Raw genomic sequence first — 25,411 nt, 5'->3', positions numbered from 1 at the left:
AATATAAATAAAATGTGACACAATAAAAGAAATGGTTACAACACCTTGAAAAGCTGTATGTTCTGCATTCTTTCTTGGCAAGACTGAGAAAATGAATGGAAACATAGTAAGCAAAAATATGTTGATCTCAGAGGTCTATCCTGAAGATTAAGCCTGACAGAGCACACACACCATGGGACAAAGTCAGGCACACAGGGTGCTTTCCAATCTGCACTCGATGCTGTTGACATCCGTTAGTATCACAATGGGACTATCACCCTGTGTCCTGTTAAAGTCCACGGTTCCCTAAGAAGTTCTGGTGCAGCATCGCCGCTGCTACTGTGCAACACTGGACCAGAGCCGATCAGGCCAAAGAAAAATGAGCAAATTTATCTGAGGATGCTCTGTAAAGCCTGATTTCGAAAATAAGGAAGAGGGGCTGGGAGAGGGGCTGGGAGAGAGCTCAGAGGGTAAAAATGTTTGCTGCCCATGTATGAGGGCCACAGTTCAGGTCCCTGGCACCCACAAAAATACCTAGCGGCATGGTGGCCTGCCAACAATTGTAGTATGTGATGCGCAGAGACTGGGTATTCCCAGAGCAGGATGACTAGCTGAATTGGTGAGCTCTGGATTCAAATAGATGGAAAACGATCAAGAAAAATACCTAATGTTAACCTCAGGCCTGAACACAGACACACATATACACACTTGCCCACATACGCAAACACATACACACACACGTGTGCACACACAAAATAAAATAATGTGAGGGGTAACATCAGCTACTTCACACGCTCATGATGAGAATTATACTAAAGGAGACACAAATGGATGCTAAGAAGCACAAATATATAAAGGAATAAAATTGTCATTAACTACATCTTGATTTAAAATAGCAAGCAGGGATGAAAGGAAGTGGGAGGGGATGGAAGTCAGAGAGAAAAAGGGGGACAGAAAGGAGAGAAAAGATTGAGGTTATTTTTCCCACTTGTTCAGAGATCTACCTTAAAAAACTTGTACAGCTGCCTGTAGCCAGTATACCACAACCACGTGTCGTGTAATAATGGAGACACTCTGAGGAAAATGCCGTTACATAATTTTTGTTTCTGTGGGAACATCACAGGGCTCACGCACACCTCGATGACAGAGTCTGCTACACACTTAAGCTATGTGGTGCACAACTGTTCCTAAGCTGCAAAGCTTTATGGCGCATCACTTACTAGGAACCTGAGAGAACTCTAACTCAGTGGTGTTTGCCATAGTTAAATTATATAAATAGATGTAAACAGACAAGTGTATTAAAATGTTACGTAATTTTTCTGCTCTCTTATGATCTTATAGGGCAACAACCACATATGTGGTCTATACTGACCAAAAATATCATGCTGTGGCCTGTCACTACAGTAATTAAGTAAAATAAGTGGATATTCACAAGTATATGCTTACCTTTACTATGGTTTTAGGGCGCTTTTTAAAAAATAGTTTTGGCTTCTCTACCACAGGAAGAGGTGGGAGCTTTTTCAGCTCTTGTAAGACAGTGGTTGCTGCTCGCTTCTTGGAGAGTTTTTTGCTATTTCCCTCTCCTTCTGCAGAAAATTCTCCCACTGATACCCGGGTCACAAAACTCTTCATGTGTGGTGGTCCGCTTTCTTTAATAACCTATTAAATGCAAGCAAAATATCAATCAACACAGCAGCATTTGTGTTTAACAGCATGAATCCTTTTTAATAGTCTCTCCAACTAATCTGGAGTACCATGCCAAAATTCCAGTATCTCTTTAAGATAGCTATTCTGAAGGTATGAGATCAGCAATGTTCATGTAAACATTTCTAACTCTAAATTAACCAAAGGTGAAAGGAATCTTGACAAACATGTAATTTACAGTCAGAGTTCCCCATGTCTTACAGAACACAAAGCTAAGAGCACAGAACACGCCATATTAGCTATGATCTCATTCTAGATAAGCCATGTGGAGTGAAAATAACCTTGTGACATATACCTGATGTCCTTTATAAGGGCAATGAAACCAGAATTCAAAGATAATTTATCATTTCAAAGACGAAGTCTTATCATACAATGATCAATCTTATCGGACCATGTGTATGATTAAGATTCTATATGATCATAACAGAGCAGAAAATATGTAGCATTTTTAGTCTATGTTTACATACATTTAAATATTTCAAACATCACTGAGTTATGAAGCATCTTCCCATGGCAGATTTTCAAAAACAGAAAAAGGATGAAAATTAACCTCCCATTAAAGACCTGAATGGCTGTTTTCACAAGGGGATTCAAACTCTTAGAAATTTTGGTGATGTGTGTGATCCTATATGGTACACTGATAGACCATAATAAAGATGTGTAGGTTTTCGGTATAAAGAACTATGGAACTTTAAACCAGAAATACTCCCAAACTATTCAATCTCTTCTTACATTTAAACTATGTCAGCTTGGAGAGGAAAGAGGGATGCCAAGTTCTAAATACTCAAAATACTAGTTTCCTTTAAAATTCTGACCTAAGGTACATACAGTATTTGGTTTACCACTTAATATTATATTGGAATTTTATCTTCTAACATTAAACTCCAATTAGGAAAAATAATTTTAAAAAGTGCACAGTATCCCAATAACTCAACAATAATGGAATAAGGAATTAGTTTAAGTATACTTTCCATGTAACTTAAATTTATCAACTGTTCATTTTCATCACTCTGATGCACATGCTTATCAATTGAAAAGGTAATTTACTGGCTAAGGAGATGGCCTAGTTAGTAGGGTGCCTGTTCTGCAGCCATGTGGACCTGAGCTCAGATTTCCAGCATCCATGTAAAAGTCAGGCACTGAGGCTCACATCTGTAAACCCCACCCCGGGTGAGGTGGAGACTGGCCAGCCAGCCTAGCCTAGCTCTGGGTTCAGTGAGAGGCCTTTTCTCAAAAAACAAGGTAGAGAAGGGCTCCTGGCTCATTTCTAAGTTTTGGCACCCCTGCCTCCACAGCACTTGAAAAGGAATACACTGATCTACCCTACGTCAACCTCTAGGCTGAGAACACGTATGCATTCATGCACACATACAAAAAATGATTTATTGACTCAACAGGAAACACTAGATGTTTAACCTTGTAGCTCACATCAGATCAAGAGTGTGAACGTGAAATTCTCTAACATAACATATAGATATGCAAAGACCCTCTCTGACTTATAAAATTCCCTTTCTATTCATTTAATCTCTAAAGACCCCACATCTATGAGTTTCGAGTGTATGATAGGCTTCAAAAGTTTCCCCAGTGACTTCTGTAGGAATCTCTCCTTGCCTTCCTCATCTGGCTCCTTTCAACCTGCTAAGGGAAAGAAGCCAGGTCATCTGACCTGCCAGAGCTGTGCTCAAGAAGAAAGCAGTTTCTCAGTCCAATGTCCCTTTCAATGAATATAATGCTGGAGCTCCCCACCAGCCAATGCTGTAAAACCGGAAGGAGAATCTCCCCACAGTTTGAGCTTATTTCTTCATTCTTGCCTACTTTCTACAGATGAGCTCTCTTACTATAGATTATATTTATATAATATATACATGTATATGTGTGTGTATATATATATATATATAATTATTTTTAAGGTTTTCTCTTTTTAAAAACTTCATACACTTCTATAAATATTTACTTCATGCATACTCAGTTGTCAAAAGCTATTTCATTCCCCTTTAGTGATTTGAAGTTGACGTTAAAACATAACCTGTGCAGCAGGAGTGGCTCAGTCCTAGAGTATATACTTATTAGCATGTAGCAAAGTCCCTCGTATGATTTCCAGCATCTACCCCAAAACAGGTCAAACATGTTTTGACCTCCATACAATTAAAATGAATTGAACATTAGCATAGCATCACTAAATACTAGGTTGACTCATAACTTGAATTAAATAGGAACAAATTAACAATAAATAAATAGATAAAACACCAAATCCTATGTTAACAGAAACCTTCAGACAAAACTGAAATGTCACGTACAAAGCAGCCCTAATACAGAAAAGAAAAGGAGCTCCACAATGCTCACAACATTACAGTAATTTCTATCTCTCCGAGGCATAAATCATTTCATGATAATGGATCTCTACACAGGAAACATATACACTCCTGCAAGAATCTAGTACACCAACCATAGAACTTGTTCAAATAATCAAAGACAAGCACGTGAACACTTACCTCAAAACTGACAGGCATATTTCTCTTCAGAGCAATTTCAAAAACTAAGCTTATTTCAGATTTATTTGCATCTTTGTCATCATCCATTTCTTTTCCTGATTCACCATTCTATGTCACAGAAAACAGGGCAGCGTTGAGGCTAGACATCACAATAACTTTCACATTCTTCTGCTAGCAGGTGGGTCTAGCTAAAAAGTCTGAACAGCAGACATGGACATTCACGGTAGAGCCTCGTGGAAGTATTAGAGTCAAGGGCTGTGCTGCCAGGATTTTGGATTTTGTTTTGTTTTACCTGAAGTAGAAGCCGCTAACGCTGAGTTTGAAAACATTCTACTCAAGCACACATTCTTCAGACCCAATTCTTTTACTATAGAGTTGTGCACCTGCGTCACTCCCCAACTGCTGCTCTAACATGACCCATGGGCTTACATAACAGACAGAAAACCAATAAACTGGAAGTGTGTTTGGACTAGCATCATTTGCTTACTCGCTTCTTTAATACATACTTCTGGAGGATCTCATCTGTGCTGAACAAAGCATGTTCGAGATAAGAAAAGAAAGGGGCAATTCTTGCCACCAAGAAGCTTATAATTTAATAGTAGCAATGAAAAATGCATCAGCAGAAAAACACATACGTCCACCATTATAATAAACTTCAAAGGATGAAAGACGCCCATGTTTGGAGAAAGGATAATTTAGGAGGCTGAATAACTGGCTATCCTACAAGAAACACCTGAACTAGAGGTATCACTGAAGTTCTATGGAGAAAGCAGATGGAATCATAAGAATGAGTAAAATTACCCAATAACCTTTAGATTTTAATTTGCAAACTAAAATAGGACTCCGAATTCTCAAACCATCTCCTCCTCCTTACATTCCTGACCTCAGGCTGGTAGAGTGTCTTTAAAGCACAAGGCTCTAGATTCAACTTGCTGCACTGCTGGACTCTGTTGTGGTGTCTGACTACGTCCCTTGATCTCAGATTAACTCAATGTAATCCAGACCCAATACCAGGCGCAGTAAATGGAGGCATCTTTATAGACACGTTCCTACATTCCCTGTTGCTTGCCAAGTGACTCCCACAGGTGAACCGAGGTCTTCCCAGCAGGAATGTATGAGTCTAGTATAGTAAAAGGGACCTGGGCGCAGATTGTCAGGATCCTCCCCTAGCTGAACAGATCATTTTTTTAATTACACAACTAGTTTATTTGTCTGCTAAGTAACCTCCCTGGAGTAGCACAGGAAAGCCTGTCACACTCAGCAGTACCACACCTGAGGAGACTTTTCTGGAATCGGCTCATTCTGCAGCGCTTGGAGGGCTTTCATCGCAGCATTGTGTCTGGCAGCTTGTCGCGTCTTCCCTTCGCCAAAGAATTCATTATTTCCTACAGTCAACTGGACATAAAAAATCTTGGGCATTGGGCAATGATACCTATAAAAAGAAAACACAAGCATCAGTGGTAACTCAGAATTAGTCTACAATCACCTATAACCGTAAGAGTATTTCACTTAAAATGTTAGCAACTGTGTGGTGGACTGCATAGTCTCTTACCAACTCTAATAAATTTTTAACCTCATGAATATATTTTAAGGTAAAATTTGAGTCAATATATCTATACATAATAGTGTACACTGACTTCCATGAAAAAATATAACATTAAACAAAAAGTAATACAGTAAAGATTATCTAACTATATCACAGAATTTTTTATAATGAAGTTTTAGTCAGTTTTGATAGATGATAACTGAACAGTTTGCTACTGACAACAGGGAGCCATTGGCGAAGCTGGAGCTAGGTGAACTCATTTAGGTGGTTGCATGCACAGCACTGGGCTTGTAGTAAAAAAATGGCTCTACTAGAGCTAAGGGCAGACAGACAGCTCAGTATGAGATACAATAATAATGACATCACATTAACATTAACAAAAACTAAAGACTCTATGCCAATTATCTTCAAACTTTAAGCTGGCCACAGCTGCTGTGCATATTACAGAAGACAATGACATTTCATCATGTACACAATGCACAGTGACCAGATTAGGATAACTGGCATGTAGATTACCTCAGAGATGCTCCATTTCTTTGTGCTAGGAACATTCAAAATGCTCCGTTTGAAACACTGACTTAACTTTTGTTATGCACTTATTCTGCTATACTACATAAAATATATACATCATTCCTTCAACCCAGCTGAGCCCCATCAGATATCTTCTTCCCCTTCTCTCATCCCCAACACCCTTTTCAGAATCTGGTAACTACTATTCCACTCTCTACATTTCTTAAGATCAAATGATTAGTTTCCAGATATATGGAAGAATGTGCAGTGCTTTTCTTTCTGTGCGTGATTCATTTCACTTAACACAATGTCTTTCAGCTCCATCCCTGTTGCTGCATGTGAAACAATTTCATTCTTTCTATGACTGAGTAATATTCGGTTGTTATTCATACTTTCTTTAGCTATTCTTCCATTGATGATACCTAGGTTGATTCCAAATCTTGGCTACCATCAATATTGCCATGAGCATGTGACCGTAGACATCTCTTCAAAATTAGTTCCACAGGGGAGACTGCTAGATCATACTAGTAGTTCTGTTTACAGGTTTGGCATGCTTTGCTGGTTTTTACATTGCTGCTTTTGAGAAATCTCTAGGCTGTTTTCCATTATGAATGTACTAACCTACATTCTCAATAACAGGATATGAGTGCTCCCTGTTCTCTTCTTTGTATCCTAGTTTCTCACTGCATTTTGATGCACATTTCTCTGATGTACTGAGCAGTATTTAAGTAACTTTATTGCGTGGAAGTTAGAGACTGGGAGTTTGACTGACAGATAGGGAGGGGGCAATGGCTAGGTAATAAAGGTGGCTAATTTTCAAGATGGCCAACTTTTTCCTCAACATCTTGACTTGAGACAAAAGCCTGGCTTTGAAAACAAAGGCTCTGTAGGCTTTTGTCTCCCACCAGGACCTCGCTGATGGACTAACTCAACAAGGTCAAGGCCCACTCAGGTCACACAGTTGTAGGGGACCTCTCTGACTCTGATGCCTGCCTTTGGATACTGTTCCCCTAACTGGGGCCTGTCTGGGATCAGTAGGAGAGGATACACCTAGTCTTACTGAACTTGATGTGCCAGGGAGGGTTGGTACCTATGGGAGACCTTCTCCTTATCTGAGGAGAAGGAGAGGGGTGAGTGGGGAGATCAATGTGTTTGGGAGGGGAAGACTGGGAGAAGAAGAGGAAAGCTGAAATCAGGATGTAAAGTGAATAAATAATATTTTAAAAAAGAAAAAAACCAATAATGTAGAATATGTAGTGTATTAGAAATATCTGTTAAAACAAAAAGAGGGAATGAATTAGAAGTATTGTGCAGCTGTCTAGAAAAGGTGGTCAAGGAAGGTTTCACAGAAAATGACAACTTTGTAAAGATCTTAAATAAGTAAGGAACCAAACCAGGCAGGAATCTGGGACAGTACACTTGAGGTACACAGAATACTGAGTACAGAGGCCCAGAGACATGCTCAAGTAACTAAGGAGGCCCATCTGTGTAGAGCTGTGGGGGTGAGAGAGGAAAGCCCAGGGGTAAGAGGTAACCAGATTCTGTAGGCCTTCCTTAAAAATCATTTTAAGGATCTCATTTCCAGCCTAAGAGAAACAGACAGCCATTCTGAGCAGGAAAGAACATCATCTAAACCATATTTTGGAACACTCTCTCCTATGCTGAGGACAGACTGAAGGGGAAGGTTGGTAGAAGCCAGGCAGCTCTAACAGCGACTATAAGATAAGCCTTAGAACGGGACTGACCTGGGTAGCATAGTAAAAGTAAAAGAAACGAAAGCCCCTAAATTTTTGAAAACAGAGATGGGATTACCTAAGCACTGTCTAGCAACACTAAGGCATGGCTCAAGAATCACCTTAAAGCTTTAGAAGAGAGTTACTCACCAGAAGAATACAGACTACACAAGGGATGTGTGCTGGTGTGGACATCAGCAGCTTTGCTTGAGAAATGCAAAACCATTAGACAGATCAGACCTCCAAGCAGATGCATCAAGGGCAATCATATTTATGAATCTGGATTCTAAGAAAAAGGTCTAAGGCAAAGATAACTTTGGGGGATAATCAATATAGAGATTATATTTAAACATATAAGAAAAATAAGAACCCTGCGGGATTTAGAGATAACAGACAGAGCAGTAAGCACAGGTCCATAATAAGGAAAGGGACAGATCATAAAGGAAAACTAGGACTGAGCAATATGGTCACTGAGCTGAGTAACTCAGCACTATCTGAAGAGGACCAATTTTGATGGAATGATGGATTTTTAATTGAAATGCTAGAAATTAAATTAAAAAATTATTCCTGTGCTGAAAATGTTCCCAAACCAAAGTCCAACTGAGGTCCTGCTTTTTTTAATTTGCCATGCTAGGGACTGAAAGGGCTTGCATATGGTAGACAAGTACTCTACCACCAAGTCACACCCCAACTTGAGGTTACGTGTTTTAAATGGTTATTAAACAGCCAACTAGTAGGATTCTTCAGACAACCTGAGGTAAACTGGAGAGAGCCCACAATGTGAAATGCTACTGGGCAAATGGGACTAAATCAATGAAGGCTTCCTAAAGATGAAGATCAGTACTGAAGACACAGATTAGCGAGGCAATAACGAAGACTGTGTGAGTGGATAAACACGTGAAAACGGTACATGTAAAGGAAGCCAGAGAGAAAGCCTAAGGCTAGAATCTGATTAATGCCTATGATCAAAGTGCAGGGGAAACAATGGATGGCAGAGGATGGGATAAACGAGGGTCAGAGCCAGAGAAGAAATTACAACATAATGTCAGGGAGAGGGATAATCAGAAGTGTCTAAGGGACTAGAGAAATCTGGAGCGTGGCAGCAGAAAATGTCACTGTTTTAAACTCTAAACATCAATTTTGATGGCTTATAATTTTCTATTAAGTTTTTAAGGTGTTTTAAGTGAATATAAAGTGAATAAGTATCCTTATTTTTAAATAGGAAACATTAAAAAGTTAAAGAAAAAATGACAGTAAAATACTATTTTTAACATCCAAAGACTAAAATTAATTTCAAAATGCGACCTTTTGGTCCACTGATTACAATAACTAAAAAGTGTTCTGACATGACAATTCCCTACGACTTACTACTTATCACAGACTAGTATAGATAATGTATATACTTTGTCACCCACAGAGTTTACTTTCCCACCTTCACAGACTATACATATTTTAATTCCTTCTATAAAAACTTCAAGATACACTACTTGAAGTCAGAAACTGACTCCTGAGCTGATCTTACATGGCAAGCTTTCCCTGTAGAGCAAATGCTTACAATTAATTATAAACTCCTGAAAATAGAGGTCCACACTGGAATGCTGAGACTTTTAACTACAGTAGAGGGAGTGGGCGCCACTATAATCACTAAGGTCTGCTGACAATTACAAAACTCATTTTGGTTTGCCACAGAGACAAACAAAATTTCTGTTCATTATAACTTTACTGGAATATGATGTCATAACACATAACCATACTGAAACAATCTGCTGATTTTTCTGACCAAAATATTAATTGCACACTAAAGAGCCCTTGGGGCCTCTTCCTTTTGGGCCATCAAATATGGCTTTATGTATGCATATAGGTATGCATTTGATATATATGCATATATAAATCATATCATATAAATATCAGAGGAAAAATTAAGTATATTGCATTTTTACATAAAAAGCAAAATATTCTGGTAGTAACAACAGGAAATACCAAGACCTGATGCCTGACTTGTTTCATTCCAGTTTCACTTCATCCTCTGGTTTAACAATGATTCTTAGTAATATACCCCACATGGTTTGAATATCTTACACATCACATCTCCTCAGAGCACCATGACAATTAAGATTAGCCAGAACACTCTGATTAATGGCATCCAGACTGCACTAAGGGCAGATGACGCAGAACGCTTCATCAAACACAACATTGTGTGTCAAGGTCCTTACCTCCAAATACCTATTTCCTTTGGTGAAGAAACACTCAAAGTTTATTAACTTTCAAAGGTGGAACATTCTAGTTAATGAAGTTCCTTTTCCTGTTTGTATTTTTCAAATAACAAGCTCAGTTTTGATAAAGAACATTCAACACATGAAACAGTCCTTTCTACAAATTAGAGTATATTTAACTAAGCAGCTAGAATTTTGTGTTCAAAACTTATACTCCCATGTTGTCACTGTTGTTAAGAGAGCCGTGAAAACCCCTACCATGCAATTAAACAATTAAATGGGTGCCCTGAACCCACAGCCTCCAGAGGGTGGCTCTACTTTCGTCCATTTCCTGCCCCAGTTGCAGTCTATGCTTCAACACTACTTTTCTGAATCAGCCTCTACAGTGGACTCCTAGGTGGCCTTGGTGACTCTGCCTACTGTCTCAGGGCCACTGCGGCATCAAATGGGGGGACATGACCACTCCTTAGTGCATACTGCCTATGTCCTTTGTATCAGCCTAATCCTTACGAAGCCCGGTGTGACAGGAAGAGTCCTGAAGCTCATTTTGAGAGCGTTGTTGCGAGTCAAATTCAAGTTCATCTAACTTGAGAGGTTCAAGAAAGGCTTAAAGCATTTCCTATGGCCAGCAAGATGGCCCGATGAGTAAAGGTGCTTGCCACCAAGCCTTAAGACTTAGGTCATTCCTCAGGACCTGAATGCTGAAAGAGGAAAAACTTTTGGCTTCACATGTGTTATGATATGAGCTCCTGTGAGCACACATGCATGCACACACACCAAACAAACAAACAAACAAACAGACAAACAGAGTGCCTAAGATTCTGCCTTATTGTTTTCTAGTTCTGACCATTTGTGTTTATTCAACCATCTTATTAGTGACCAGAGAAGTTAATGCTGCAGCAAATAACACTCCACAGTGACTCCCTGCGCCTCCACAGCAAGAAGTTCAACTGGATAATCAAGGGGTGCAACATGGGAGGCCACAACGCTGGCAGCCAGAGCCAACTGCTAACAACCTGGGCTGGACAAAAGCCACTTCCAAGGCTTCTTCCCGTGCTTTCTTGTTCCCTACTTGGTGTGTATGTTGTGGGGTGGGGAGAACAAATACAAAACACTATAAAAAAGGTTCCTTTTCCTCAGATGCACAAGAAGTTTTCAGATATGCCCATCTTCAAGACATATGAGACAATACAAGTCAAGAAAAAATATGCGAGTCTTTTGAGTTAGTACTTAGCATGCCTAATAGAGTTTTTAAGCAAAGGAAAACTACCTTCATTGCTATGACAATCTTCTAAACCACATTATCTTGCTGTCCTCCTAAAGTGACTTTATTCAAAGCCTCCTTTCTCAACTCCTTTCTCAACTGTTATCTTTCTAAACAACTAAGGCCCATCTGTCCCCCCTATCATCCAGCCATTGCTCTATTTTCCAGCATCTCACTTTCCTAAATATCACTTTTACAAGGTGAGAAAGACACATTCCAAACAACATTAGGACTTAAAAAAATTGAAAAACAATTACCTCATTTCATTTGATGGTGTTACTCATAAATTTCAATACTACTTAGACATTCATATCTCCTCTACAGGTTTATGTCCAGAGCACATGAAAATGCTATCTTCTGATCTAATGGGGAGAGGCTTGGTTTCTGTTTATTTCTAATTCAGACTGAAAACAGAATGTCACTTAAGCTTTCTATCTCAGTTTACTTATCTGTAAAATATTTGCAGAATCTATAATTAAAAAATTCTAAAAGCCAAACTAAGAATTCAAATGACATGTGATTATTTTTACTCTTCGTACACTTTGGCAGCACTAACCCAAATTCTTTTTCTCACAACAGAAAAATAACAAGTTTTATCATAAAGCTGTAAAGTAGTGTTGGCACATTTTCAAACTTGTACATATATAAAATGTCTAGATAGTTCTTTCTTCACATCTATAAAATTTGAAAATATGTCTTTTATGGGTTCTGAGTTTTAATTCTTGAGGAATTTCAAATATTAGGACTGATCTGAAAAGGCCCACAAGCAAGCTGAAAAGAAGTTTTAGAAGAGGTGTAAGGACAGTGATTCTGCTGTTTGTGGAACCCCTCTAATTATGTTTTAGACGCCTGGGAGAAAATACAGAAAGGGCATGCACAGGAATTCTGCAATAGGGTGTTTCAAAGCAGAGTTAAAACAGCATGACAGCAATCAGTTTTGAGCTCTTAGCTGCACTGAAGTTAAACAGAAGAACATGTTCAGCAGAATCAACTCAACAAAGGTAAACCTGTGTTCAAATTAAATCCAGTAAATTAATAAAAGAGCATGAATTTAGGATGGGGGGGGGGACATCAGCATTGAAAAGCCTGTGTCACTGAAAAGCCTCCACACTCAGGACTGTGGAGGGCAGAGGATGGATGTTCTCAGAGGCCAGTTGTTGAAAGCACACTACGGCCGCCCTCACGATCACTGATACCTGCATGAACCTGTTCTTGCTCCTTCCCTAAACTGCACCTGCATAAACCATCACTGCCATGTCATTTTCAGAAAAATGGCACAAGGAGACATTAGCATTTAGATCATGCACTCCACAACCTCAATCCCATTTACAGATGAGGAAAACAAGGAACAGAGATGGCAACTAACCTTCCCAATGCCACCTAATGTGAGTTGGCATCTATACCCAGCCAGTCTCATTTGGGAGTCCACGGTCAACCTCTGGACTGTGTGCTGCCCCAGAATTAACTGCACAAGCATGAGCCATAAACTTTGAAATCCTGTTACATTTGAATGTCAAGACCACTCAAATCTACCTAGACTTAGGAGATCTGGAAGATTCAGAATATCTCTCTGAGCTAGTATCATATGCAAGACACCCTTCACCAAAGGGAATGCTGAGGAGATTCTAAGTGGAAAGTTGACTGCGACGGCTCCCCCCACTTCCCTACCCCCTGCCCACACACACGCCGTTCCTTCCTCCTCTCTCTTGGTCCATCTTTGTGAAGTCTGAGCTTATAAACTGTAACTTGTTCCATTTCTCCAGTTTAGTTGTACTGGCCTCTACCTCCAAAAGAATACTAACAGCAGTAGGCAGAGGGCATGCTTGACTTGTTTCTCACTAACTGAAACACAGCTGTTGTATCTCCAGTAAGTATAGCACTGGCTAGGTGAAGGGGAAGAAGGGAGGAAAGAGAGAACACGCAAGAAAGTTTGTACAAATGTACATCTATTGCGTATATGTTTTAAAATAACAAGAGACTATCTGGTTACTTCTAGAGTGTTATGCTTTCAAAGTCAAGAATGAACTCATTCTTGAAGTCCCATTGTCTGTGTAGGCAATGCCTTTATTCGCAATGCCTGCCACACCGCCTTTATTTTCACCTTGCAATCAGGTAAGCTTTACTGCCTAGTTTCCAGCAGCAAACAATTTCACATTCCTAGGAGAAATCCAGGTTTCTGCTTAACAGTATTATAATTAGGATTTCCCACTAATATTCCGTAATAACAATCATCTAAAGTCATATACTTCAGCCTTTTAGACTAGCGCTGCGTGATCAGCTGCCAAGATTATTTTCAGTGTCTTAAAAAAAAAAATGTTTCTTGTTTTACGAAGATGTGGAACCATCTAGGCCAACTGCTTTTCTACAGGATTGTGGGTGATACAGAGTGGCTACTTGTCTAACTGGTTATTCTGGAAACTTGATGAAAATCCAAATCATATCATCTTATAAAGTAGGTCTGGCAAATTTCTATTTCCCTGTGAAAACCATCCCATTCATCCAGGTTCCATGGTTATCTTCACTATGAGTTAACGTGGTCCTAATGAACATTTTACTTCTTTATAGCTATCGTGTCCACATCTCACCAGCAATCCATGCTTTGCCTATGTGTACTTAAAGTCCATATTTTCTCACCTTACTGTGTTACATATTTATACATGCTAGTCTTACTGAAAACAAAATGTTGTGCTTCAAGTATCTTTTCTATCTTTTTCTTCTTTTTATGTAGCCATTTTATATTTTTCCTTTCTCATTTGTTATTTCTTTTCTAAGTTCTTGTGTTGGGTACTCAATTTACCTACATGGTATCATTTACAACAAAAGCATAAGCCTAATGAACGTGTCTGCCTATACACCTTCTGTTGCTCAAGCTATAATGTGCTCAAAAAGAAACATACTAACTACAGTGTTCTCTAAATGTCTGTGATGAAGCCCCTTTCAGAAAACTTTGCTTGCATCAACTTTTTCAGCTTTATGCAAGAGGCAATCTAGGTAGAAATTATTTCATTTTTCATGTAATAGCATAGCTGTACATTTATTTCAGGACAACTTCTCAAATAAATAAATAAATAAATAAATGTACATACATATACTGTACACTTTAAAATCTTTTGTAAAACGTTTCAGAGAAATACAATCTTAAAATTTTGCCATATATTTATTAAATATGACATGCTCAAAAATATAAAATATTCCTATGAGAAAGAAATGCACTAAGATATGACTCATGCATGACATGAATTCTTCCATAACTCAATTTCACCTTTGGTTAAGGCTTCTCTGAAAATGTTCTCTGTGCACTACATGTGTAGAAAATCTTTCAAGTCCTCTCCACTAACAAAATGATTAATGAAACTATTTCTAGAAAATAATTGAAAAACTTCTGTTTTCCCCACAATGTTAAACCCATAAATATTTATTTTGAGTTTTAAAAAAATTTATTCAGCAGAGAAATGTAAAAATATAATCAGACTATATTTTAAAGGTTCTTTTAATCTTTTCATGGATAAATTACCTCAGGATGGCTAGAATAGAAGACTCAAATGCACAGTAGGAAAGTGGAATGCCTCCTCTAAAGCTTACATGAGCTTCAGAAATTGCTTTGCTACAATGTCCGACCCAGACATCTCCTCCAATGTTTTTGCTGATCAAAATTAACTATCAACTTTGGATGTTTGCCCATGGCAAATACTCCCAAAAGAAACACAGAGACATTACATCAGCGGTGTTACAGCAAGATCAATGTGCTTTAGTGGAGATGTGAACAGTAATTAGACTTACTGCACACTTATACTATTTTTTTCTTTCACTGAAATCTAAGTGAATCTGGTTGTACATCTGCATATAGTTTAATGATAACAATAACTTGTAAGTCAGTAGATATTCACTGGAATATAAAAAATTTACTTGGCATTTTCCCAGCTAATTGTTTTTACAGCTTGAGTTCACTTTATGCATTAGCTGCATTCATAAAAAAGTTAACATGAAGCAAATATTTTCATACTAAATTCCATTTTCCCACTGTTGCCCAATATTTAATCTTGAGTTATATTTCTGTAAGAAAATGTTGGCTCTAACACATCATAAAAATTATAATTAAAATGCATATGCCCAGGAACAGGTATATTTAATCAATTCTTTTATAAAACATTTTATCTTCTCACCTGCAATAAAATTAGCCTAATGGATACTTATTTTGTTTCATATTCTTACAAGCACTAGAAGGAAATGTGTGCTTTAAAAAGCAACTGTAGGGCTTTTAGAGTGGCTTTACAGAGCCAGGTCTAGTGGAGTGTGCCTTTAATCCCAGCACTAGAGAAGCAGAGGAAGGGGGACAGTGAGTTCAAGCCATCCTGGTCTACAAGTGAAGCTCAAAAATCAAAACAAACAAACTAAACTAAATATAGAAGTAGAGCGGCTAGACATGGTGGCACACGCCTGTAATCCCAGTACTCATGGAGGCAGGGGCAGGTGGATCTCTGTGAGTTTGAGGACACCCTGGTCTACAAGGCAAGTCCAGGATAGCCAAGACTACACAGAGAAACCCTGTCTCAAAAAGAAGAGGAGAGGGAGAGGCAAAAGGAGACGAAGAAAAACAACAGCAGTAGCAGCAGCAACAACAACAATTTATACACTGAATTCTATCACAGAGTCTGGCTGTCAGATTTCAGTAGTACAGTATTATCAGATCAATGACAGTAATCACCCTCAGACCTTCTGAATTTCTTCTGCTACTGGTAATACATTTTAGGGCTCTAACATCCATACTTGTTTACTGGAATCACAGGTCTCCTTCAGAGCTAATGCACTTTCTGATTCAAAGATCTGTTTTTAAACTAATGCAAAGATGTTCATAGCTACCTGGATCCTGTATTGAAAAACGTAAAAGGAAAACTTTGCTGCAACAGATGATGAACTGGAACCTTTCAATACTCTCCTATACAGTCCTATTTTTAATTAGGACTCAGGGTTAATGTTCTAACTTTATAATTTTTAAGCATCATAAACTGGAATTGTTTCTATACAAATCCTCTGCAGAGTATCACAGGGACTACAATCATCAATTCTCTTTTTCTGTATTATAGGTAATCAAGGTATGCTTTTCTAACAAGTAGAAAATGTATGCTTTTCTAACAAGTAGATGTGAAGTGGGTCCTTTATATCAAGACAAACGCTGAGCTAAAAAAATCACCAAGTCCTCTTGATTTTGGTCACACGCCCTGAAGCAAAACACAGCACCAGGTAAGAGAAACACCTCTAGTCAGGATACTTCCAGTCTGGCAGGAGCCTCCTGCGCAGAAGAGGCTGAAGGACCACTTAAGAGTCTTGGAAAGGCTAATGGCTCACGCCTTTGATTACCACAGTTGAATCTTAGAATAGGGATAAGACTGAGTGTGTTACATTCTTACCTACACAGATAACAGCTTTTAGGATATTCTGAACAAACTATCTCAAACTATCTTAATATCCCAGACAGGTATTTACAGGAGTGAGCAGAGTTCAGCGGAGAGCCCGTTCAGGTCTCTACCAGCAGGTGACATGCGGTCCCACAACCACAAAGGCTCAGATGTCAAAGGCTCTCACTACGTCCTTCTGGACAACTCATTAGCCCTCTCAGATACAGCACAGTGTTTCCATGGTGCTTCAGCCCCTCCTGTGTTTTCTGTGATTAGCCACCAGCTCCAAGAAGAACCAAGGGACCATGGTTCTAATACCACACTATCTACTTAGAAGAAATCCAGGAAAGAGGGCAATCCTAGAGGCAAAAACTCCAACCTTCCATGCCACACACAGGACAAAATGCCTAGTGAGTCTGAGGAACAGGAAGTGTGGTTGGAGTGGAGTCAATGAAGTGATAAATGCTGTTAATGAAGTTCGAGATGCGACTGAGTCAGACTTATGTAAGGCCTTGAGCTTGTCCGCTGACTACCGCCAGCAGTGTGCTCTCATAGCAAGGAAAACATGGTTTCAGAACACTGCAGGAAACAAGGGTTGGTCAACCACGTCAGCAAGCTTTAAAGTAGCAGGCAATGAGCAGATGCCCACAGAAGCTCGGACAGTACTGTTACTAAACACAGACATGACCAAACAGATCTCCAGACACTTCCAATGAATGCAACTAAAAAGTTGGGAATTCTTTTTTCTGTGTCATAAGAGCATTTATTTACATGTTTGGAGTTATGTTCTGTATGGGTTATGCGGTGGCCTGTCCACCACACTGTAGCAGTCAATCAACTCATTTATCTTTGCAGAGGTGCATCTTGAACAGAGAATGTGAGAATGTCAGTAAATCGTATTAAGGTAAATAAGTTGAGGTTTTTGGTAACTGAAGTCAAGAAAAGGCCTGGGAAATTGATGGGTAATAAGCTCTCAAGAAACTCAAACTGAGCAAAAACCAGCAAGACATGATGAGAATAATACCTAAGATGATTAAATACATGGCACTCACATTACTTCCTAAGAACCTAAATCTTAGCTGAAGTGAAGGAAAAGCTGGATGCTGAAGCTGCTCATTTTTACTGCAGCAAAAGAGGTGAAGAGAAAAAGCATGCAAAGAAAAGGACAAAGCAAGCTGCCAGTAACAGGTATGGTGGGAAGATCGCTTCTCGACTGCTTTTCTAGAAACACAGACTCTGGGAAACCAACAAGACCTGCTGATTTGGACTTTGGCAGGATTAGAAGACAAAATAACTTATTTTTGTTTTAAAGTGGACTGTATAAACAACTAATAAGTCCAACACTATCAAGATGTCTGTATTGATTTGGAGAAAGCCTTCCATATGGTCTTTAAAAAAAAATAGGGTGCTAAGCAAAACCAATAAGTCATTCAGATCCAGGGAATATACGGTTCCTTCACTATAGGAGAAGGCATTTAGCGTTCGGGAAACCCGAGACATATGTGGGAATGCAGAATGAGTCTTCAACCAGTTTTACTGCTTGTTTTTGTCATTATCCTTTAAAGTCCCTCAACATAAAAAAGAAAAACTTGTAAATAACAGTGCTTACAATAGATGAAACATCCTGTGAGACAGTTGGAGGAACCTCTGCTCACAACCTGAGCATCAGGCCTCTGAGAACGCCCTCCAGGACGGTGATCAGGACTGACAGGAGCACGGCCACAGCTCTCACTCAGGAAGCACAATCACCCCAGTTATGTGCAAGGAATTCCAGGCAGAAACCGAACACTTCAGAGCTGATGAACTCGTGATAATGTCAAGTGGGTGATGGGCTGTACTCTTAATCTTATTTGTCACTGCTCTCTTGATTTATCAAAATGTAATGCTAGTAAAAATCAAATCAGCATTCCCTTTTACGTCTCAAATTTAGGCAGCCCAGTACTCTTGTGAATACCTGAAAACCTTGTATGACACCATGTGACTCTTCACCCAAGGGAAAAGTCTAGAGTGAATGTCTCACATGCTATTCCAAGGGAGAGAGATGCGAGGGGGGCAATCTCTGTTCACACAAGGGAAGTGGGGGCCTCATTCACTGCAGCCCCAGGGTCCGGCATCTGGTGTGGTGTCTAGCACTCAGGAGAAGCCCAGGATATGTTAAATGGGGGGGTAATGGCTAACGCTAAGCGGCATATGAGTTGCCAGCACTGGACATTTAGTAACCCACTTAATACTTCCAAAAGCCCTCAGCGGTAAATGCTCGTGCTGCTTCCACTTTCAGTCACGGTCACTAAAGCAGGCTCTGAGTATCTTGGCATAATCTGGCGCTAGCTTTCAGCTGAAGGCACAATGGCTCCATAGCCTTGACTAATCACTTTACACTACTGCCTTCCTCTTGAGAGAAGTGGATGGATGATAGCAAGAAGGAAAAGCAGGCTCGTAAACAGCCATGTTCTCAGCTAGAGTGATGCAAATCAGGTCTTAGAGAACGGCCCACTCAAAGAAAGAGAACCACGTGGGACCTCGTGGAGGAGGACGGAATCAGCGTGCACCTCCCAAACTCTGAGTGTAAGCTCTGAAACACGCCTGCAACAGTGCTTGAACTCAGGAGGCGTGTGAGATCTAAACACGGTGGCTGACATGGAGGGGATCACGGGTCCCTAGCCTCAGTGGTGAACTATGGTAACTGATGGCTTCTGGGAGACTGGGAAACACTGTCTTAAGTGGACTACTCACTGCTGAGCCCACTAGTCCCCAACGGACAGCTCCAAACTCAAGGTCGCACACATTGCCCTGCTAAAACTCAGCCGGTAACAAAGCGAAACAAGTGGACATGAATGTGAGAAAGATTTGCGGAGAAAGTGGGGATAGGCAGGAAGAGTAGGGAGATGCGAAAAGGGGGGAGGTGACAGCAATCAATATGCACTATAGACACGTGTGAATTTGCCAAAAAATAAATGACCAACCTACAGGCTGAGGCTAGGGCGTGGGTCAAACAGCAGAAGAACCTAAACTGGATCTCCAAAACCCACATAAAAAAACCATCAGGCAATGGTGGAGCACGCCTTCAATCCCAGCACTTGTGAGGCAAATGCAGGTGGATCTCTGAGGTCAGAGGCAGCCTGTCTACAGAGTGAGCTCCAGGACATCCAGGGCTGCACACAGAAACCCCGTATTGAAAGGGAAGACGAATCGAGTGTGGCGCACATGCTTCTAAGCCAGGGGCTGGGAAATGGGAGACAGACATCCCTGGGGTTTCCTGACCAGCCAAACTATTTCATTTGGCACGCTCTAGCCCAGTGAGGGACTGTTTCAAAAAAAGAAAAGGTAGATGATGCCTGTGAAAACCACAGAATGTGTGTGTCTCTGGCTCCCAACTGTGCATGTGAGCTTCCAAGTGTGTGTACAGACACACACACACACACACACACACGCATTGTTACAGCAAACATGAAACAAATGAATGTCCAAACTACAAGCCGGGTTAAATAAATTATGGAGTAATCACACAGTGGGATACTAAACAGCTCTTAAGTAAATGAAGCAAAAATTCTTTCTAGTCTGACCAAGTTAAGTTCTCATTGGATAAATTTTCCTACAGGACACTATAAACTCTGAACAGAATGCAAAAAACCAAACTTGTTTCAAATCCCTAAAGAGTGAAAAAAAATAGTCTGGGGCAGAATTAACTTCTAGAAACCTGATAAAACATGGAGGGGGAAGTCCTAAGAGAGCCCCACATTCTACGTAAGAAATTCTGCCCAGTCTCTGGTTGACCCATGAACTACACACGCACGGGGTAGATGCAGAACAACTCAGTGGAGACCCTGAGGTGTGTCCAAGGAGAAGAAAACTAAAAAATAGCTTTGCTATTAGACTGTGGACAAATGAATGGCCTGCTTGGATGGTTTTTAAGAGGCCTTTCAAAAGTTTCAAAATTTGGAGCACTTCCTATTTCCTGCTTTTGGGCTAAGGATGTTACCTCTGTCTTAGAATAAAGGGCTGTATTCCTGCAGGCTGGAGAAATCGCCCAGCAGGTACAGGCTCTTTATGTGTAAGCTGAGGCCTGAATTCAATCCCTAGAAACTACGTAGTGGACAGAGAGAACCAGTTGTCCCACAATTTGTGCTCTGACCTCCACGTACACTCTGTTGCACACTCATGAACATGCCCAGAAAATAGTAAACAAATAAATGAGTGCTTTTTTAAGGAGAAGAAATGCTTGTGATCTTAGGGCACACTTTCTAACTAACTGGACCAACTAAAGCTATCAAGCATACTACTTGGGTCATCGGAAACGCTCTTCTGGAGACATGGACCACCAGAGTAACCTCACTTCACTGACACTTGGGTAGAACTGTACAATAAAGTTCTAGACTTCGTATTTTCCAAGGTGTTCTTGGAGTACCAGTATCTCACCCCAGTTTAGTTCTTTTTAGAAACTCTCTAGAGGGCAGAAAGATGGTTCAGAGGGCCGAGGCACTTAACACCCAGCACAGTGACCTGAACCCAACCCCCAAGAACCATAGCATAGGAGGAGAGAACCAACTCCCACAAAGGGTCCTCTTACCTCTATCTGTATGCTGTGCTGTGTGCGCACCCACACCTTTACAAATAAATAAACCTAATTTCAAAAGTAAACTTCTGACATTGCTGACCAAACTGAAGGAGAGTATTTCTAAAAAAAAATAAAAGGTTGTTGTACAACCAATTCCCTAAGAAAATGCTACAATGTGTTTTTAACTATATTTTAAAATAGTTAAAATGTATTTTCACTATATTTAAATCGGTATCAAATAATTTCCCTATAAACCAAATATATGGGGAACCTACAAAAGTATTCAAGTGTTGTTTTTTCTGCATAGAAATATTTCTCAAACACAAATGTCTCTTAAATGCAACATCACACGCTGCTTACCAATCTACAGGAAGAAAGGAAGAAAATTAAAGTTAAGATGAACACTTACCATCTACCAGAAAACAACAAAACACACAATTATCCTGGATAAATGCAAGGTGAAAATTATTACAAGACACTGATGGGAAGTCTTGGTTCTACATAAAACAGCTCCCTCCCTTTCATAAAAGCATGAAAAAACTCTAAGTTAGACCACTCACTAAGATAAACCAAGGTCATCAAACTTCCTGACTAGACCCAGAGAGCCAGTATTTCAACTCTGCAAGCCAAACGACTCGCAGGATACCTCTCCAGCACTGCTGTGCAGCTGAGGAGGACCGAGGGGATGCCTAGACCAGTGGGTGTGGCTATGGACCATGACGTCTGATGAATGGAAACTGCCATCTAAATGTCGTATAATTGCCACACATCACAAAATATGATTCTGTTTTTTTGTATTATTTAAAATGTGGAAACTTAAATTATGGGGTGACAGGGAAAGGAGCAGGGCTTGGTTGTCTTTTGAGCAGCAGTTTGCCAAAACCCAACTTAAAAATGTGGTTGCTGGAAACCCTCGCCCAGGAGTCGGTTCATACCAGAACTGAAGCGATTCTTCTTTTCACAGTGCCACTATTTCCTATGTAATAAACTCTAAGACACTGTCCTCTGCAAAATAACAACTGAACCAAAGCTATGAATTCTAAGGTGGTATATCCTTAGTAATTAGAAAATGGGAGGCAACAGAAAGACAGAAAACTTATTTCATTATACATTTCGATGTCATAAATCTTACACAGAATTAAACTCACTCTATGTAACTTTGCTAATTGAAGTTATTAGTTACTTTTATGCCAAACTCAGAACTCCATTAACCTTCAGTGTGATTTAATATTAAAATGTGGCCACAGGAGTACTGGCTTTTTCGCAGTTAATCATGTTCCATATGGTAATACCAAAACATCAAGACTGCCAAAGGGCAGAATCAGAAAACTGTGTTTAGTTATATCTTACCTTTCATTAGTTGTAGCTTATTTTTTCTGCTTTTTAAACAAAATTTATTATGAAAAAACCCTTGCAAATAAAAATATATTATAGCCCGAAATAAACCAGACCCAAAGCCTGTACATCTCAAGAACTTCTATACAGGCAGAAAAGCCATCCTGACTCTTGCCTTCAAGCAGGTGTTAAGCAAATTACAGACATCAGCATCCTCAAGTCTGCTCCTTCTCATCTATCATCTATGCTCATTCCATCACCAAGCTATGCCTACTAGTTTACTTTACCACTGATCAGAATTACGCAGTTACTTTCTCTGGTACAACACTTAATAACATTCAAAAAAGCTCAAAATCTTTAAAACACAATCTGAAATTTCTTCTTATCTCTAATACAGGTTAGATAAACATCTCTTCAGGAACATACGGAACTTCTAATAAACTTTCAGATAAACACTCCTCCAGAGAGACAGAATCAGATACCTACCGCAGCACCTAAACCAATATATTGTTGTTGTTGTTGTTTTTAATTTTGCTTCTAATCTCTCAAAAAAATCTCATTATGTTTTGTTTTGGTTTCATTTTTGAGACAGGGTTTCTCTGTGTAGCTCTGACTGGCCTGGACTTGCTCTGTAGACCAGGCTGGCCTCGAACTCACAGAGCACTGCCTGCCTCTGCCTCCCAAGTGCTGGGATTACAGGCATGCACTGATGCAGCCATAATCACTATTACACTTATATTGCTTCCCTATGTGAATGTGGCCAAGTCTCCTCCCACATAAAAACATTCATTTCTCCTATCCCCTCCCCATGCTCTGAAGAGAGTAACTAACTTCCGTAGGACAGCCCTGGAGGATCTAGCCACGGCCTGCACCCCCTCTCCAGCAATCTTCTCACACTCCTGCTCCTCTTTTTTTACCTACTTCAGCAACAGGGGTAAGCAGAGGTGACACTAGGCGGTATGGGGGAGGGACGATGTCAGGGTGGGAGACAGTGGAATGCAATTTGAAAGAGGTTATCATGAAAAGCAAGTCTGAAATGGTTACATTAGGTCAGACAAAAAAACCAAATACTACTAAAATGGGAGTGTCACGGACTTTTTTTGGAAAATGCCATGATGTGGCCAGAGTGAAACAACCTTGGAAAGGTTGAATCCAGCTGCTATAGCCTTGATCCAAGAACTGCAGTGAACCAGTAAGGGTACACCAGCCTGGTGCTGGATAAGCCAAATAGGTGCTGGCAGTCAGTGGGGTGACAGGTCACCCTGACATCTGCTACGGTGAAATGGTGGGTTAGATAGAGAATGAGATCTGGAGGGGTAGACAGCCTTGTAGGATACTGTACATGCAGTCAGTTCCCATCCTTACCTCCATACTCTGTATCAGCCCTGAAGTAGTCCCTTATATCAAACACACACTTGACATTTCCTCCCGGATTTTTTACAAGCTAGATTTTTCCACCTCAGCAAATGGCATCTTCTACCCACTACCAAAAGCTAGAGACCTGAAAGCTGTGCGATTCCACCTAACCACTCTCCCAAGAGGCCAACCCCGTACACTGTGCGTAGACGGTGAGGTTTGAAAAGCTCATGCTGTTCCCAGTTAGCCTCCCTGAGTCTCTGCCTCCTGCCTCAGTTTCTCAGCGACTGCTACAGAGCCGTGCCCTCCTGCCTGCTGCCATGCTCCTTGCCATGCTGGTCATGGACTCTAATCCCCTGGGACCACAAGCCACCAAATTAAATGCCTTCTTCCTGTAAGTTGCCTTGGCCATGGCATTTTGTCATGGAAAGAAAACAGTACCTAAGAGACAGCAGGTTCAGATTAAAAAAAAAAAAAAAAAGTCTATGTAGCCTCCAGCAGTATGTATTGATTGAAGCAGGGGAACCACGGAATCCTACCAAGCAGGACCAGTTCCCAAATAGCTTTATTTTTATGTTCTGTGAACTTTTTTTGTGTTTGAAATCTTCCATAGGTTTGCTATCTGTGCGAATATTTATTTCATGACTAATGAGTAACAACAAAATCCATAATAAAAATAACAAAAACTACAGTACATCACCACAGTGGAGCGTCGTATAAATGTGTCAAAGGACTGTGCGTTACTGACATGGAAGTTATTATAAGACATTCTGAGTTGAAAAGGGAATTACATGGGCTGCACACATCTACATTCACACACTGAGGATGTGTGTGATACAGAGAAACAGCCTCTCAAGACACATGGATGGATGGATGGTCAGTATCCGCTTCTTTAGTAGGCAAGACTGTAGACAATTCCTTAATCCAAAAGTTCATATCAGCCTGTCCCCAAAGCACACAGAAAACAAGGAGTCAAGAGGGAACAATTATTTGGTACTCAGAGAGCTGAGAAATGATTACAATTAGACTGTATAAGTGAGAGAAAAGGAAGTAAATACCTTTCTTCATCTTTGTTCTCAACATGGTTGATGTATTCAATAAATACCCAATATACAATTTTCTTTGAGCTTTTAACCTGTGCTTTTAAGATTATCATATTTCTTTACATTTGTTTTCTTACATATAAATGGTTATATTCTAAGTCTCTAAATAGGGTCGGCTTGAGATTTTGTTTTCACAATATAAGGTTTTAAAAATATTTATCTTATGTTTTAGTTATGCGTGTGTGTGTGTGTGTGTGTGTGTGTGTGTGTGTGTGTGTGTGTGTG

At 39.9% G+C, this 25,411-nt stretch overlaps 1 protein-coding gene across 5 annotated transcripts in view; it reads right to left on the bottom strand.

Annotated features, from left to right (window-relative positions):
• Stau2 (staufen double-stranded RNA binding protein 2) overlaps nucleotides 1-25,411 on the bottom strand; it is a 241,352-nt gene that overhangs the window by 142,985 nt on the left and 72,956 nt on the right. For all 5 annotated transcript variants that reach the window (XM_055603173.1, XM_055603170.1, XM_055603172.1 and 2 more), the window contains 3 exons: nucleotides 5,448-5,607; nucleotides 4,176-4,283; nucleotides 1,426-1,638 (listed from right to left, as the gene is read on the bottom strand). In XM_055603173.1, coding sequence (XP_055459148.1) covers nucleotides 1,426-1,638; nucleotides 4,176-4,283; nucleotides 5,448-5,607 — 481 coding nt within the window. The remainder of the gene's footprint in view (nucleotides 1-1,425; nucleotides 1,639-4,175; nucleotides 4,284-5,447; nucleotides 5,608-25,411) is intronic.

The sequence above is a fragment of the Psammomys obesus genome, unplaced genomic scaffold (assembly GCF_907164565.1).
Source record: "Psammomys obesus unplaced genomic scaffold, mPsaObe1.curated_primary_1811, whole genome shotgun sequence".
Classification (NCBI taxonomy): domain Eukaryota; kingdom Metazoa; phylum Chordata; class Mammalia; order Rodentia; family Muridae; genus Psammomys; species Psammomys obesus.
This window is presented reverse-complemented; position numbering and strand designations above follow the sequence as displayed.